The sequence below is a fragment of the Asparagus officinalis genome, chromosome 8 (assembly GCF_001876935.1).
Source record: "Asparagus officinalis chromosome 8, Aspof.V1, whole genome shotgun sequence".
Lineage (NCBI taxonomy): Eukaryota > Viridiplantae > Streptophyta > Magnoliopsida > Asparagales > Asparagaceae > Asparagus > Asparagus officinalis.
The window spans coordinates 3367624-3384934 of NC_033801.1; the positions used below are offsets into that span (position 1 = coordinate 3367624).

General features: G+C 37.1%; 1 protein-coding gene across 1 annotated transcript; it reads right to left on the reverse strand.

Annotated features, from left to right (window-relative positions):
- Positions 6965-7649, reverse strand: LOC109822973 (14 kDa proline-rich protein DC2.15-like). The gene has a single exon (XM_020389263.1). The coding sequence runs from the start codon at positions 7589-7591 to the stop codon at positions 7169-7171; it is 423 nt and encodes a 140-aa protein (XP_020244852.1). The 5' UTR covers positions 7592-7649; the 3' UTR covers positions 6965-7168.

Below are 17311 nucleotides of genomic sequence, written 5' to 3' on the forward strand. Positions count from 1 at the left end.
CGAGCGTTGGCGGCTCTCGTCCCTTCACCTGGACAACTGAGGTGAGCCGCATTTATGAGGGTGCAGGCTGTTTCGGCGCCTGTCCGCTCATTCGTACTGTGGACGGCCATCTGACGGGCCTGGAGTATTGTGCCCTCTCCCTTGATTTGTGGGATTTGACCACTGATGTAACTGTTCCCATACTCCAAGTGGGCAGTTGACAGTGAGCTGGCGAGTCTGCAGCTTGGGTCTGCAGGCGAGCTTAGGACTGCAGGCAGACTTGGGTCTGCAGGCGAGCTAGCAGGCGAACTGGGTTTGCAGGCGAGCTCAGGTGCGCAGGCAGACTTGGGTCTGCAGGCGGATTTGGGACTGCAGGCGAATTTCGAGTTGTAGGCGAGCTTCAACTGCAGGCGAAGCTGGGGACTGCAAACGAACCTGGGTCTGCAGGCGATCTTCAAGCCGTTAGGCGAGCTCTATAGCATGGATCGAAGAATAGGCCGTAACTTTCAAACCGTAAGTCGGAATTGGACGAATTATATATGAAAATCGCCTATCTCGACGAGATGGAGTCATCCGAACCGAGCCGAAGGCTTCGGTTCGCTTCCTCCGTTTCGCCAAATTCCTTACGGTTTGGGAGATATTTGCGTTTTCCCCTCTTTTGCTATTTCGGGTGAGATTTTAGCAGTTTTGTTCTGAACTTCTCTGATAAGAATTTAAAGGCAATTTTTATTGCCTACAGCGACAATCAACAAAATCTAGTAAATGATTATAGGGTCTGGCGATCGACCGCGACAGTCGACTGCACCAACGACAGAGCCCAGAATCAATTACAGGGTTTGAGCGGTCGACCGCGGCAGTTGACCGCACCAAGCCCAGAATCAAACCCTGGGTCTGTGCACGAATTCGGTCGACCGACCTTGCATCGCGGTCGACCGCACACCACAAAAAACAACTCCCTGCTTCCAAAACTAGTTCTTCACCAAATCCTTTACAAATCTACAATTCTCCACCTCGGCGAAGTTTTCCCAAAACTGAGCTGACATCAATACTAACCAAACATCTCACTTGTTGCATCCAGTATGAAGTGAAACAAAATCATAATAATAGACTCAATTCATAACAAGTCGAGACCCAAATGAGAATGTGATCACTCTTCAAACGTCAATATCAACTCACCAAACCGGCTGCATCATAAATGACTACCTACGTATCCTCTTACCTAAGGAATCAAGCCTTCACGTAGTTTACCCAAATGGCCTCCAAAGACCCTCATTCAACTAGAAGAGTTCTTAACCTTTCTCTAACATCACCAACAAATCTGCAAGTGATAGCTCTCCCAATGGCCCCAAAGTAAAACGATACAAACATCTCCATCTGAGGAGAACCAACGACCATATCAAAATTAGAACTATGTCCATCAGCTGCACTTAAATCAACCAACTCATCATCTGCATCCACATCAATATGATCCATACTCTGTGTCACCTCAGCTGGAATCCCAAACGATGCAGAATAATCTGGAGAACGTGGAGTAATCTCCACCCAATATGGAGTAGCATCACTCTCCACCTGCTACGATATCCTAACAATCTGATCAACACTCTCCACCCGTCGAGAGTCAAATGTGACATACCTGCTCAGAACAAAATCAGAGACCCTCACCTGATAACCAAACGAGCTTTTGAATCCTAAATGTGCACTCGGATTAAATCTCACATCCTCGATGTGACCATATGCTGGGCAACCAAATATCTGAAGCAACCCAAAATCTGAAGCAACTCCATCAGATCCAAATACACTAAACGCAGCAGTCGGTAACCTATGAATAAGATGATACCAATATGTCAAAGTTTCAACACCAAAACTAATGCTCGACATCAACCGCCGATCCTACTCCAGCAAGGAATGACCCATCAAAACTATCATCTTATCTCGTCGCCCCAATGTTTCCTCTCCAATAAAGTGTCTCAAACTGCCATGAGCTCGGCACAAACGTAGAAAAGAACCTCAACTAAAAACAGAACAACATGTTACCTTTCTGCCAATACACTTCCTCTATTTGTTGTTGACTACTAGGACATCATACCAATGAGACTTGGTTACAACCAACAAATACCTAGAATAATTTCCAACACATGAAACCAAATACCTATTACCTCCTAATAATGCCTCCTTGGAAGGCTCCCAAATGCCTGAATGAACACCACCTAGAAGACCCCTCGCTCGGTGAATAGAAGTGCCAAACTCCACCTCGGTCTCCTTGCTCATACAAATGTGCTCACATGACTTCAATCTGCAGTCAAAGCACTCCTCAATAATCCATGCATGATACCAATAATCTAATAACTCAGCCTTAACAAACGCCACGGTCTAGCCAAATCCAAAGAGGTCATCAGCTCTCTATCAATCACCGTGCTCCTAATCAAATAGTACAAATTCTTTCTCCTGGCGCCCTTCATCACAATCATCCAAATGTAACCTTAAGAGATGCATCATCTAAGGTATCCTATAGCCTGTTGCCTCCAAAACTCTAAGTGAAATGATGTCCTTCTTCAACTGAGGAACGGACCTCACTTCATCCAATCTCTCTTCATCAAAGTCGCAAAATCTCGCATTTCTCTCGACAAACGCCTCAAAAGCTCTCCCAAATCTCACAAATTATGATTAGGGTTTGAGAGAGAGGAAGAGGGGCTACTAGGGTTTGGAATACTAATGAAAAAAATATATTTTTCATGTATAAACATGTATATATAACTGCAAACCCGAATCAAAATAACCCAAACCCAAAACAGGAAACCTAGTCAGACTAGGAAAATAGTATTTGGTATTTTAGCTGTAACTTTCACGTACAACCTCGGAATGAGATGATTTAAGATGCATTGGAAATCTATTGAAGATACCTACAACTTTTGTCTTTTCAGTTTTTCTAGATTCAAACTGTATCGGTGTGTAATGCATATATACTCTTAACTGGTTATTTTTCCAGATTTCTTTTTTGTGCATGTTTAACCTTTGTATACTCTCATATATATTCTTAGTTGATCTCAAATCAATTGTTAGCATAATCATTCATGCATAAATGATATTCATCATAATTCGAGCTTATTTATCAATATAATTCACACTATTTTTCAAAATTCACGGGGTTTTACAAAAATTCATCTGGTTTCCTGGGCTACTATCTGCTAGGGTAAGAAGCAAGGAGGTTTGGGGTTATTTTTAGCAAAGGTCTGGAATTATGTAGCTGCAATTAAGCTTCTATGGATGATTCATCTCAAAAAGATCTACTTTGGATCAAATGGGTTCATGGCAATTATCTACAACATTTCAATATCTGGCAGGTTCAAGCTAAGGTGAATGACTCATGGATGTGGAGACAACTCTTCAGAGTAAGGGATATGGTGAGAGGTAAATTTGGTAGTATTGATAATCTTCTAAATATTATCAATGGCTGCTACACCAATGATAAAATTCAAATATCCTCTATTTACAATATTTTAATTCAATCAACATTCCAAGCTGCTTGGTCTAAAACAATTTTGGGGGACTGCATTATCCTAAACACTCATTTATTCTATGGTTAGTCACTCATTCCATACTTTTAACCCATGACAGATTATGCCGAATGAGAATGTTGGACACAAATCTTGTGTTCTAATCATCAATTAGAAACCTGTCAACATATCTTCTTTGAATGTCGGTATTCTGCTCATGTTTGGAACAAAGTAGTAAATTGGTTGCAACTGGAATCTAATCATCAACTGGTATAGCTTCAATCTGAAGGGAGTTTGTTTTATAAAAAAACCGAAAAGAATGACTATATCAGTCACAGTGTACTTGTTATGGCAGGAAAGGAATTTGAGAATCTTTCAACACAAAGCTTGGGAGCCTGAACTCTTGTTTGGTGCAGTGAAGATCTCCATTTATTCCAAAGTTTTCAATGAAAAAAATTCCTCTTCATATGAAAGAGAAACTTGAGAAAATGTAATGTGTGTCTTCTGAGTTAGTTGATTACCAGACTTTCCTCTAGTATATTTGATGTACTTCACAACTTCACATTTGGAAAATGAATAAAATTTATTTTATTGACCAAAAAAGAATCTTCCTATGGACATAGGTACAGGTTCTTGTGCTTTGATCACCTAATTAACATGTTATTATCTTTGCGAATTGTATCATTAGACTGAACAGATGGGCATTAACGACTTAATTATAGCATTGTTAATCAACATTCTTTTGTCATTAGGCATATTAAAACCAAAGATATGATAGCGATGTATGCAGAAACTCAAGTTGCTAATCTGGGAAAAAAATTATAGACGCAAAGAGAAGTACACATCTAAAGAATAGGCCAAGGAGAGTTCACGGGAAGAGATTTAGCCCAATGCATTGACAAGATCACAACTTATAAAATCAATTATAATAAGATTACAACATGAAGTTTCTTATTCAGGGTTTTTGTAATGTAGCTCTTGGAATTGGAGATCTTTAGAGTCTCTATTAAGATAATCTAGGAAATTAAAACTGCCTACCAATATTGACCGGTTCGATCGGTGAATCGTAGCATCTAGTCTTTTAGCTCATGGCATATGTGGTTTAATTCTGTAGAGACAGTTGGATACTTTATGGGTGAATCAAAAGAGAACTAAGTAATATTGAGGGCTTAATCATTTATCATAATTAAAATTAGTTTTCACGGTTGATGGTTTATTTGTTTGCTGGGTTGCTCATATATAAATCCTTGCATCTATAATTTTCTACACCATTTGTCCTTTGCTTCTCCTCCATAATTATTAATTGATTCTTGAAGGAAGTCCTTTATCTTTACCTTCTCAATTTCTTAATGAAACATTGAGGGGACACAAGCATGTTATCTATCGTTTAATGATTGAGGATGGACTACTCGTCTTTTCATTAGGGAAAAAGTTCTCAGGATCCATCGATGACCTATGTGGGTGCCATCACAAGCAGGTACTTTACCGATCGACATCAAAGTTTCTTTTCAAAAATATCAGAATGTAGAATCTTTCAGTATCATTTCACAAGTCGGTTGAGGTGCACATGCATATAGATAACACCGTATATATTTTCCGCTCATATTTCTACTTTTATTTTCTTATCTAGCATTTTTTTTTCCAAGACTACAAAACCGTATAACTTCAATTTCTGTGTTTATATGCAACACTTGTATATATACTTGTGTTGCGAAGGCTTCTCCTAGACCTGCTGGTCTTTTTCATGGAGATTGAAAATCAATATTCATGTTCTTACATACGTATCATCTTACTTCAAATATATATTTTCAGTGAGTCACTAGCTAACCAGATTAATAGCCATTTTAAACATAAAATTAATGTAATGATAGGTTGTTAATCTTTGAGAGAGCGATACTTTGTCGCTATTTACAGCGACATAACTTCCAGGTGTTGATGGTTCCTGACAAAAAAGATATTCTTATACATATCAACTACCCAAAAGATATTCCTAAAAAAAAAGAAAAAAAAAAACGATCCAAAAGATAAAATAAAATAACAATGCTTTCTTTCTTTCCATTCTTCGTTTCACTTAGGCTATGCACAACGCTATGTTATTCTGGCAACTATCCAGAATTGGGGTGATTATCAACAGGCTATGTTATGTATTTTTTGTGTGAGTTGTAAACTTAGCCGGGTACCTTATTAATTCCTTCATCACCAGGACACTGTCGAAAATCCTTCCAGTCTATATACAATCTATATACAATCGAGACAACAACAGTATTATAACTGTTCAAAAATCCTAGTAATTACTTCTATCCTAACTGTTCAAAAATCCTTCCAGTCTATATACAATCGAGACAACAACAATATTCATAAAACGTATGAAGTTAGATATATGACTGTTCTAGGCATTTTATGCACTTGTTTGAGTTCTATCTCAAGAGAACCATAGTGAATGATGTCAAAATGCCATATGTTCTTCACTTGCTCTTCCTGAGTAATTTCAAATTTTCTCGAGTTCAACAAGTTTTTCTTTTTTGTTGGTAGATAAAATCTATTCCAATTCACAGCATATATATATATATATATAATTTCTGTGTTTATATGCAACACTTGTATATATACTTGTGTTGCGAAGGCTTCTCCTAGACCTGCTGGTCTTTTTCATGGAGATTGAAAATCAATATTCATGTTCTTACATACGTATCATCTTACTTCAAATATATATTTTCAGTGAGTCACTAGCTAACCAGATTAATAGCCATTTTAAACATAAAATTAATGTAATGATAGGTTGTTAATCTTTGAGAGAGCGATACTTTGTCGCTATTTACAGCGACATAACTTCCAGGTGTTGATGGTTCCTGACAAAAAAGATATTCTTATACATATCAACTACCCAAAAGATATTCCTAAAAAAAAAGAAAAAAAAAAACGATCCAAAAGATAAAATAAAATAACAATGCTTTCTTTCTTTCCATTCTTCGTTTCACTTAGGCTATGCACAACGCTATGTTATTCTGGCAACTATCCAGAATTGGGGTGATTATCAACAGGCTATGTTATGTATTTTTTGTGTGAGTTGTAAACTTAGCCGGGTACCTTATTAATTCCTTCATCACCAGGACACTGTCGAAAATCCTTCCAGTCTATATACAATCTATATACAATCGAGACAACAACAGTATTCATTAATTACTGTTAAAAAATCCTAGTAATTACTTCTATCCTAACTGTTCAAAAATCCTTCCAGTCTATATACAATCGAGACAACAACAATATTCATAAAACGTATGAAGTTAGATATATGACTGTTCTAGGCATTTTATGCACTTGTTTGAGTTCTATCTCAAGAGAACCATAGTGAATGATGTTAGAATGCCACATGTTCTTCACTTGTTCTTCCCGAGTAATTTCAAATTTTCTCGAGTTCAACAAGTTTTTCTTTTTTGTTGGTAGATACAATCTATTCCAATTCACAGCATATATATATTCACACTAGCTCATAGAGCACAACAAATTTTTTTTATTTATAAAATTTGGAATACATAACAGATATAGCCTGCACACACTCGCACGCTAGCTAGCACCCTTTACAGCAACCAAACATAAAAACAGAAACAAAAACAAATACAAACAATAACATGCATCGAGAATAATGTAACAAATCACCACGCAAGCAGATCAAGCAAATTTCACGACCATGTCATTTATGGGCACTGGAATCCCTTGGGATACTTCTTTCCACAGTAGTTAAGTAGGAGGCTCAGGTCAACAGGAATATTGAGGTTGAGGCCGAGAAGGTTGAGTTTCACTGCTGTGCATAGGCAAACAGCGGCCTCAAGGTCGACAAGATTGCCGAGAAGAGAGCAGCATGGCTTCTTTGGTGGGTTGCCGATGGTGACGTTGAGAAGGCTGCCGAGAACATCAGCACACACTCCGAGCTTGAGTGCATCAATGGGACACTTGCCCGTGGATGGGCTTGGGCCGGGCTTTGGTGGGCTTGGGCCGGGCTTTGGTGGGCATGGGCAGGGCTTTGGGGGAGGCCAAGAGGCGACGAAAGAGGCGACGAGGTTGAAGAAGAGGATGTTTAGGGTTAGGAAGAGGACTAGAGAGGCCTTGGTAGCTGCCATTAGGATAGTAGGAAGTGTTCGGAATTCACAAGTAGTAGTGAATTTAGTACTTCTTTGTGGTACTAATTAAGAATGAAGAGGTGGTGGGTATTTATAGAGTGAAGAGGGGGTCAGATAAGTGATTAATTGTGTTTACGATATAATATAAGGATGTTATAAGCATAACCCGCATGCGACTCCTTAATCGATTATTTTCATTCTTGTCAATTATGGAGCTTGGTCACACTTAAAAGAGGAATGTTTTTGAATATACAGGGTGTTTTGCTTGCTTGTTATCTTCAAAACAAAATGGGTATGAATAATATATGCAACCTTTATGTTAAATATCTCCCTAATGTAGTTAACTAACAGGCCAATTTTGTCCTTTTCTTAGCAACATAATTCTCTTTGCTTTTTTTGCCCCCTTTAACCGAGAGAGAACAAAATATGCACGTTTAGGGACAGGATTTTTTAATCTGACCAATTGGCTAGGAGCAACTTGGTAAGAGAATTTGACTTGGACAAGGTAGGTCACATATTAATGATGAATTTTAACTCTAGTTTTGGAGCCAATTATCCTATAGATTTGGCCAAAGAAAATTCTTTAAGTTGAGGAAGTAAAAGAAAAAGATGTTATAATTGCTAATTAAGCTATGAAATGGTTGTAGAGTTGAGGGGAGTGGTGGACACCAATAACTATTTTGTTATTATTTCTTTAGTAGTACAAATATACTATACTCTCAAATATAAATATTCTCTCTCTCTCTCTCTCTCTCTATATATATATATATATATATATATATATATATGTATGTGTGTGTGTGTGTGTGTGTATATGTGTGTGTGTGTGTGTATATATATATATATATGTGTGTGTGTGTGTGTGTGTGTGTGTGTGTGTGTGTGTGTGTGTGTGTGTGTGTGTGGTAAGTATCAGTTGCATGTAATTCTTGTTTATTGTTTTTAAAATTATTTAAATCTATTTGCATCTCAAACAAATTGAAACTAAAATTTCTGGTCCTCCTCGGTATAAGCAGTATTCTTCTGACAGTATACTTTGACTTTATTTGTCTGACAGAAAATATCCCCTTCACTTCAGTGACCCAGAGAATAATAAAAAATAAACATAAAAAATAAAAAACATTAATTTTTTTTTAAAAAAATCAGATATTCCATGATGGGACATGATCCAAAATCCATTATCTCTGCTGACGCCACAGTAGACGTCAGCATCGTTATTGCGAGTGGGAATAAAAACAATATCGCAGTTCAACATCCTTGGCCACCCTCTTTTATCTAGAATAAAATACTTTATTCCGCTAAATTTATCTTTTATTGTTATTATTATTATTACTACTACTATTTAATGATATTTGCAGTAACAGGACAAGGATCAAAGCGATGGGATAATGAGAGCAAGTAGGATTATTGAGTTTATTTCCAAAATATTGATGCCACTAGTGTTCTATAAATAAAATTTTATTTATGTATTTTGGGTTGGGGATTTTGTAGAGTTGAGAGGAGTGGTGGACACCAAAAAAATATTTTGTTATTATTTCTTTAGTGTCACAAACACACTATATTCTCAAATATAAATACTCTCTCTCTCTTTATGCTACTGGGATGATTTCAAACAAACACTTGGGGGTTATTTATAACATTGATTTAGAGGTAGGTAAGTACTATTAGGGTTAGGTGATTACTATTAGGGGTAGGTGTTAGTGTTACTATAGTTAGGTAGGTGGGGGTAGATGTGAAGCTGCTGAATTTTAACACTCCCCTCAGTGACGAATTCTCTATCCATGAATCTAAGCTGACTTCAAAATTCTACAAACTTTGAAGTACTCAGTGCTTTGGTGAATATGTTAGCTATTTGTTCGTTTGTCCCGATTAGCTTCATTACTATCTCCTCTTGAAGAACTTTCTCTTGAAGAAAGTGATGATGTACTTCGATGTGTTTCATCTTAGCATGAAAAATGGATTATCTGCCAATTGTATTGCAGACTGACTATCGTAATGCAAAGCTACTAAGTAGTTTGTGGACTAACGCAGATCTCTCATTAACTGAAAAAGCCACATGCTTTTGTGAGCTTCCATTGCTGTCGATCTGTATTCCACCTCTATAGTTAACAATAACACCATTGACTCTCTTTGCTACACCAAGATATAGCCACTTAACCGAGACTAAACACGTATCTGATAGTAGACATTCGAGTGTTATGTTCTCCAGCATAGTCAGCATCACAATAGCCATAGACCTCATATTCTTCTCCTTTCTGATACATGAGACCATAGTTAATTGTACCTATAATGTACCCTAGGATCCTTCGGATTGCTTCTAAGTGAGGTTTCTTTGGCTTCTGCATGTATCGGCTCATGACACCAACCGCAAATGAAATATCTGGTCTTATCATCGTTAGATAGTTCAAGTTTCCAACTAGTTATTGATACACAGTTGGATATTTCAAATCTTTTCCTTCATGTACAAACAGTCTCAGATTTGACTCCATCGGTGTTGAGATTGACTTGCAGTTGAACATCTCGTACTTGAGCAGCATGTGCTTCGCATATTTTTCTTGACAAAGGAGTAGTCCATCCTTCCCTCCAATCCGAGGAAATACTTGAGCTCTCCAAGATCCTTCATTTAAAACCCGACTGAGAGATTTGTTCTTGTTCTCTGGATTTCCGCTTCATCATCTCCAATTAAGATTAAGTCAACCACATAGACCAACACGATTGCTAGCCTATTACTAGTCTGTTTGACAAATAAACTAGAATCTGTAGGAGAAAGAGAGTCCCCACTTTGAATTAAGAACTCATCAACCTTGTCATACTAAGCTTTCGGAGCTTGCTTCAGTCCGTAGAGAGTTTTTTTAGTTTGCAAACAGATCTTTTCTTTTCTTTGCTCTCAAATCCGATTGGTTGCTCCATATAAATCTCTCGATCCACCTCACTGTGTAGAAATGTGTTCTTCACGTCCATCTGTCAAAACTTCCAACTCTTACTGGCTGCTAGAGCTAGAAGAACTCGAACTGTTGTTATCTTCGCAACTGGATTGAATGTCTCATCATAATCCAGTCCATACTTTTGAGAGAATCCTAGAGCGACCAAGCGTGCTTTGTATCTCTCAATCCATACTTTTGAGAGAATCCTAGAGCCACCAAGCGTGCTTTGTATCTCTCAATCAACCCATCTGAACGAGTCTTGACTTTGTAAACCCATTTGTAGGAGATAGGTTTGACATCTTTGAGCTTTGGCACCAACTCCCAAGTTTGGTTCTGCTATAGAGCTTGAATTTCTTCCTCTATTGTTCATCTCCATTCAGCAATTCCATATACTTCCTCGAGGTTAGATGGCTCCTTCACATCTTTCATAATGGCAGCATCAACACACTTAGGATTCAGCTTTCTAGGTCTTGTTGATCTTCAAAGTTGTTCCAACGGTTCTTCTTCAATGTCCTTTAACTACTCGGGCGCATTTTTTCTGATGGTGTCTGATAAACACCAGTCTTCCATGGATTATTCTCCTTTGAGGATGTTGAAGATCTTGATTTTATCTTTCTCTAATTGACGTAAGTTTTCTTCTTGACTTCAGTTCCCTAACTTCTCTTGTAGCCGATCCTCCAGATCTTTAGAATCTAGTAGCGCAACTTCTTGTGAAGCCCACCAAGATGAGGCTTCGTCAAATATAACATTCCTTGATGTATAGCACCGTTTGGTTGTGGGATCACAGCATCTCCATCCTTTTTTCACTATCATACCCCATAAAAATACACCTTATAGCATACGCATTTGAAGATATAACATACGCATTTGAAAATTCTAAAATGGCTTATGGTTAGGTTGATATTCCATAACTTCTAAAATGATGATACGAACTCCAATTTTTATTGTGGTAGCCGATTGATCACACGCACCGCAATCTTCATACACTCAGCCCAAAAAACTTCCTAGCATGTTCTTAGCATGAATCATGCTTCTGTAAATTTCGGCGAGATGACGATTCTTTCTTTCAGCCACGCTATTCTGTATGCAGAGTGTTTTGGCATGTTAGCTATCGTCGAATCTTATGCTGCTTCAGATAGTCGTAAAACTCCTTTGATGTGTACTCTCCCTGGTTGTTTGTGCGTAGACAATGAATCTTCTTGTCGAGTTCTCCTTTGACTTTTTTCTTGGAATTGCTTGAATTTGGAGAGTACTTTAGACTTTTCCTTTAGAAAATAAACCCAGATGTATCTCAAGTAATCATCAATAAAGGTGATCATGTACTGCATGCCACTTATCGATTCCTGCTTCACTCGGCCAAATACATCCGAGAGTACGAGCTCCAAAGATCCCTTTGCTCTGAATTGTGACTCTTTGTAAGGTAATTGACATGCTTTACCATACTGACAACCTCTGCATATGGTCCCTCCTCGAATCTCCAAGTGTGAAAGACCCTTCAACATTGACTTTTACATCATAATCTTGAGTTTGTAATAGCTCACATGGCCAAGCCAAGCATGCCACAGATCAGTCGTCTTATTCTTTTTGTCTATGTATGTTAATTCTATCGATATCACATAAACAATTTCTACATTTCGTCCCTCCATGACAGGTTCTCCTGGCGGAATCAAGTTTTAATAGACGTTTACATATTGTGGCCCAAATACTACATAGTTTTCAGAAGTTGTTAATTAGGAAACAGATAGAATGTTCTTTTTCATACCCAATACATGGTATACATCTCGTAGTTGTATCTGATTCGGTTGTAGCGCGGCGTAAACACGGTCTTTTCGAAGTGTGTGATAGGTAATCTTAAATTATTTGCTATCACAACTTCTTGGTCGCCTTTATACTTCTTCATGTTGACAAGCTTCCCCTTATCTCCTGTCATGTGGTTGGAATAGCCAGAATCGATGATTTAATCTTTATTATAACTAATTTCTTGCTGATCTGAAACCGCTAAAAATGCAAACTTAGATTCTTCCACAAATGAGGTTAGTTTCATACCAACAACCTCACCTTTATCGACTGGTAAATCTTTAATAATGTCTTTGGATGCTTGGACATCCCATTCTTTTTCATCATCTTGACATATGCGTGATGCTGCAACATTTCCTTTTGTAGGTCTTCTCTTGTAGTGGCAGTCTCTGGCAAAATATCATTTCTTCCCATAGTTGTAGCAGCTATTGTCAGGTCTCCTTGCTCCTCACGCTATTGTGTTCTGTCGGTGTATGGCCGTCGTAACTGCCTCCTTGAACCAGCCTTTTCATACTCCTCTTTCCTCATGCCTCTTGGTTTGCCTCTCTCCTCATCTTCTTGCCTGTTGAGAAGTACGATTCATAATAGGAGCAGTGACTAGTACAGACAGAACAGTCTCGAGTGAAAATGTAGGAGCATCTGTTGTCAAATTGAGTTGTGCGGTCTGCCGCCGTGTCTCATAAGTAGTGAGAGCTCCCATAACCAGGCCAAAGTAAAAAATTGAGGCTGATGAAGTAGTTGGTCGGTCATAATTGAATATTCAGGAATAGACTAAAATAGTTGATGTACCTTACACCGTTCATACCAGGCTAGCCAGTCTTCATATGTGGAATCACGTCTAGGAAGCATGGTGCATAATTCTGTCCAATATGCTTACATTTGACCAAAATGAGACTGCAGAGAGAAACTATATTTGAGTTGTATAGCAACGTATTGCAGAAGATATGCCTCTCGTGCATCGGAGCACTCTGTGAAGCGCTTAGTGAGATGACTCCACATGGCCTGAGCAGAGGGAAGCGAGCCAATCTTGATAGTGAGACCAGAGTCAACACAGTGAGTGAGATAATCCATGACACAAAATTCTTACAACTGCTAATCCGAACTCTTCTTGACATTAGAGAGCACGTGTGGTTTGAAGATTGGTATCATCACTTCCAAATGTAACAATACTAGAAGAAGCAACAATGCTGGTGGACGGTGGAACTGGTCCCGAAATGGTGAGATGATCAAGCAGACCAGCACCACGCAAGGCATTTGCGACAATAGTGGACCCCCAATCACTTTAATCATTGAGGGGCTGGAGTGGTTTATGGATCTTTTCTAAATGAGACATATTAACAGTAATGTTGTAGGGAAGACCTACTTAAGTGTAACACAATGTTGGAAGGCCCACAACTAAGTAACAATGCAAGGGAGGCCCAAAAAATAAAACACACGATGGATCAACGCCGATGTTGAGAGTTTGAGACGTCGAGATGGATTGAAATGATATGTCTTCACTGACTGTGAAACGGCGATGCCATTCATTTGAGGTCGAGAGACAGCTTGAAACGGCGATGCCGTTAGTTTGAGACCGAGAGACGGTCTTGAAACAACGATGTCGTTACTGAATGTCAAACGACAATGTTGTTCGTGTGAGGCCGAGAGACGGCTGCCACGGAGGCCGCGATGCGGCAAGCACGGAGGTGACAACGAAGAAGTCGTAATGTGGCGAGGCCAAGATTTGGCAAAAGATTAACCTTACTCCGATACCATGATAAAGGAGAGAGAGAGAGAGTCTTTGGGTAAATTTTCCTTAGATTAAGTATTGAATGTGTACACATAAATATATACAAGTAGATGAGGGTGAGGTGTGCTCTCACAACCGATGTGGGACTAAACCCACTACTAACATATACAATAATATCGACAGATCCAAATTTACATATATGTTGAGGTCAACAGGACAAGATACAAAGATAATTAAAATATACATATATGTCGAAGTGAAAGCAATCCTTTATGTTAGCAAATTGTTGAAGTGAAAACAATCCTTTATGTTAACAAATTGTTGAAGTGAAAACAATCCTTTATGTTAATAAATGCAACATAACATCATTTATTATCTGTATTTAGATTCCTTGTTTCATTTAAGCTTCCACAAATGAGGTATGACTCTGAAAACAATCACTGAAACCAAACAACCTCAAAACAATTTTTTAAGGAAATAGGTTTCTTATTCTTTGATTTCTTTTTTTTTTTTTTGGGCAAACAAACAGCCCGAGTCATACATAGAGGAGAATAATATGATTAATAAACAATTGCAATTTACAAATTTGCATGTGGATCAAGCTCTAGGTTTATCAAATAGAACCAATAATTGATGAATAAATCATTCTCCAAAAACATATGGTATTTTAATTAACTAGCTAGTAGGACCTGTAATAAGGCTTTTTGTGAGACGAAAATAAAATAAGGAACTACAACTCACACTTAGAAACAAAAGAGAGCTGGCTTACTTTATTTTTTTCAATATGGACAACTCAACAACTAATAGGTGGATGCGTCACGAGAGTCATTAGGGTAATATTTTGGTACTATTAAGGAATAATGCATAGCCGAATACCAATGTCATTAATTGTCTTAATATGGTATCGTGTTTCTTGGGTTCACACTTAATCTATAATTATATAGATTTTGTTTTCATACTTAATTAGGATTCCTTAATTTTATAATTATGCCAATTCCGTGTGGACCCTTTGAGCACTAAGTGCAAGAAACATACTTGATTGACTCTGCATTAGCACACAGATTGAAGAACAAAAGGTAACTTTCGTTAAGATAAATCAATGCCTACTTTTGTTTCATTATTATCATCTCTTTTAATGTAACAGAGATGACCACAATTTTGTTCTTACTTACAAAGAGGATGATCTTTTTTATTTTTTATTTTTCCTCGTAAACAATCTTAATTAGAAAGGCCTTGTCATGATTGATAGCATTTCTATTGAATTTCATAGCAGTTGGTTAGGAAGGTGGAGCAATAACTATTCTTGCAGTTCGAATACATTCGATGTTGTCTGGTTTAATGAATTTTGGATTGCGGGACCTTGATTTTTGACGCATTGATATAGTTAACAACATGCAATCTAATGCCAACTTGTAGGAAGTAGAAAATAACTTTTTCATTAGAGATATCATGTATCCTTTACTTATGAAAAAGTATTGAGGGGGTAAAGTGTATCTCTAATCTAAACATGAGTTGGGAATACTGATAAGTTTTTTATCCAAATTAATCGCGCATTATGTGATAATTAAATTGTGCTATCTTCTGTTAAACACTTCTACAAGTACAAGCACTAGTAGAAAAACGATCAACCTAGACATGCTAGAAGAGCAACCATTCTTGCCTGCTAACCGTTACCCATGAACTTGATCAACTATGTTTCCAAAAATAGAAGCATGGACTTGAAGTTTTGGTTCGATTTGAAATTTGGTTCCAACTTAAGTGAAGCTTATATGTGAAGGAAACATGACATACAACGCAGCGGATATAGCATATCATGACTATTAATCTAAATTAATTAAAAACTAGAAAAATACCTGAATCGCTTTCAGAATTTCTACTATAATCTGTCCCGAGATCAATCCGAAATAGCTTCCTCAAGAGAAAAAGCATCCAATATTGAAATTCACCCGTCACCGAAGAGGAGGGATACTGAGAGATAGGTTCTCAAATATCTATTTCTATTCTATTCTTCATATTATCTTCATAAGATTTTTTTTGTGTCTTCATAAGGCTACATATGAACTCTCTAGAATAGATTTGTTCGACAACTTCATCCATAATAATTAAGGATAGAAATATAATTGCATTACATGTATATCTCTTCTAATTACAATAGTGAGACCAATTGGGTCCCATATTGAGGACCAATTATTAAATAATTTTAATTTAAGAATCAAATTCCTATCCGACCAACTGTTCATAAAAGCTCTTCCATAATATGAGATTAATTATTAATAAACAATATCTTACATTCAATCTCTTCCCGTATCATTTATTTTAGGCAACTCTTTTAAGCATGAAAATTTACCTCTTTGCTTATGCCTAGATTACAATTCCCATGAACATAAAATAAAAATTATTTTGAAACATTAAAATATTTTATTTTTATAAGAAAATAAATTTTAATAAATATTTTCATAACCACCTGCCGGCAGGAATTTAATAACTTCATGAGAATGCATAATAAATTAACTCATCATAATGAGCATACTGGATCCTATCTAGATATCCATCATTTCCCTAAATAAAATTTAGTAACCCAACATTTCAGGTTGTGTAGCACTTGGTAAACAAACTTAACCATCACATCAAAGTATACTAAATTATCAAATCGAAAATGACAATATCATTAAGTCAAAGGGACCATGTAACAATTTGAATTCTTTATCTCTTAGGTGACTCGTCCTAGAAAATTCAAATACGGTCTAGTGCTACACATATCACATGCGTGCTTATGACATACACCGGGAGAATCCCCATTCCCGGTGGTTGAGACCCACCACCACATCTCACATTTCGGTGTCATGCATAATAACATGTTATAACAAAGTTATCATTTACTAGTTATAGGTTAAGCACAAATTTAAAAAAATTTGTAAGTTAGATCATATCTCCAAGCAAGCGACCATCACAGTGTATGATCTAACAAAATAACTTCTAAGGATACATAACAATTATATAAATAATACCTAAATTATATGTAGAACAATAAAATTTATTAACATTACAATATTATTACATAATTTGTGTTGGATGTTCAAGGGCATATTATTATTACTATTCCAGCAATATGATTGGTTTAATGATATGTCCGTGATCTATTGTTTAATGACCCCTGTATATACCGTAGTTATTTCCGAAAATCCAGCCATCTACATTATTTGGGGGTGTTTTTAAAAATATTAAAATTTGGAGGGTAAATTTAGAAATACGTCAGCTTTGGAGGGTAAA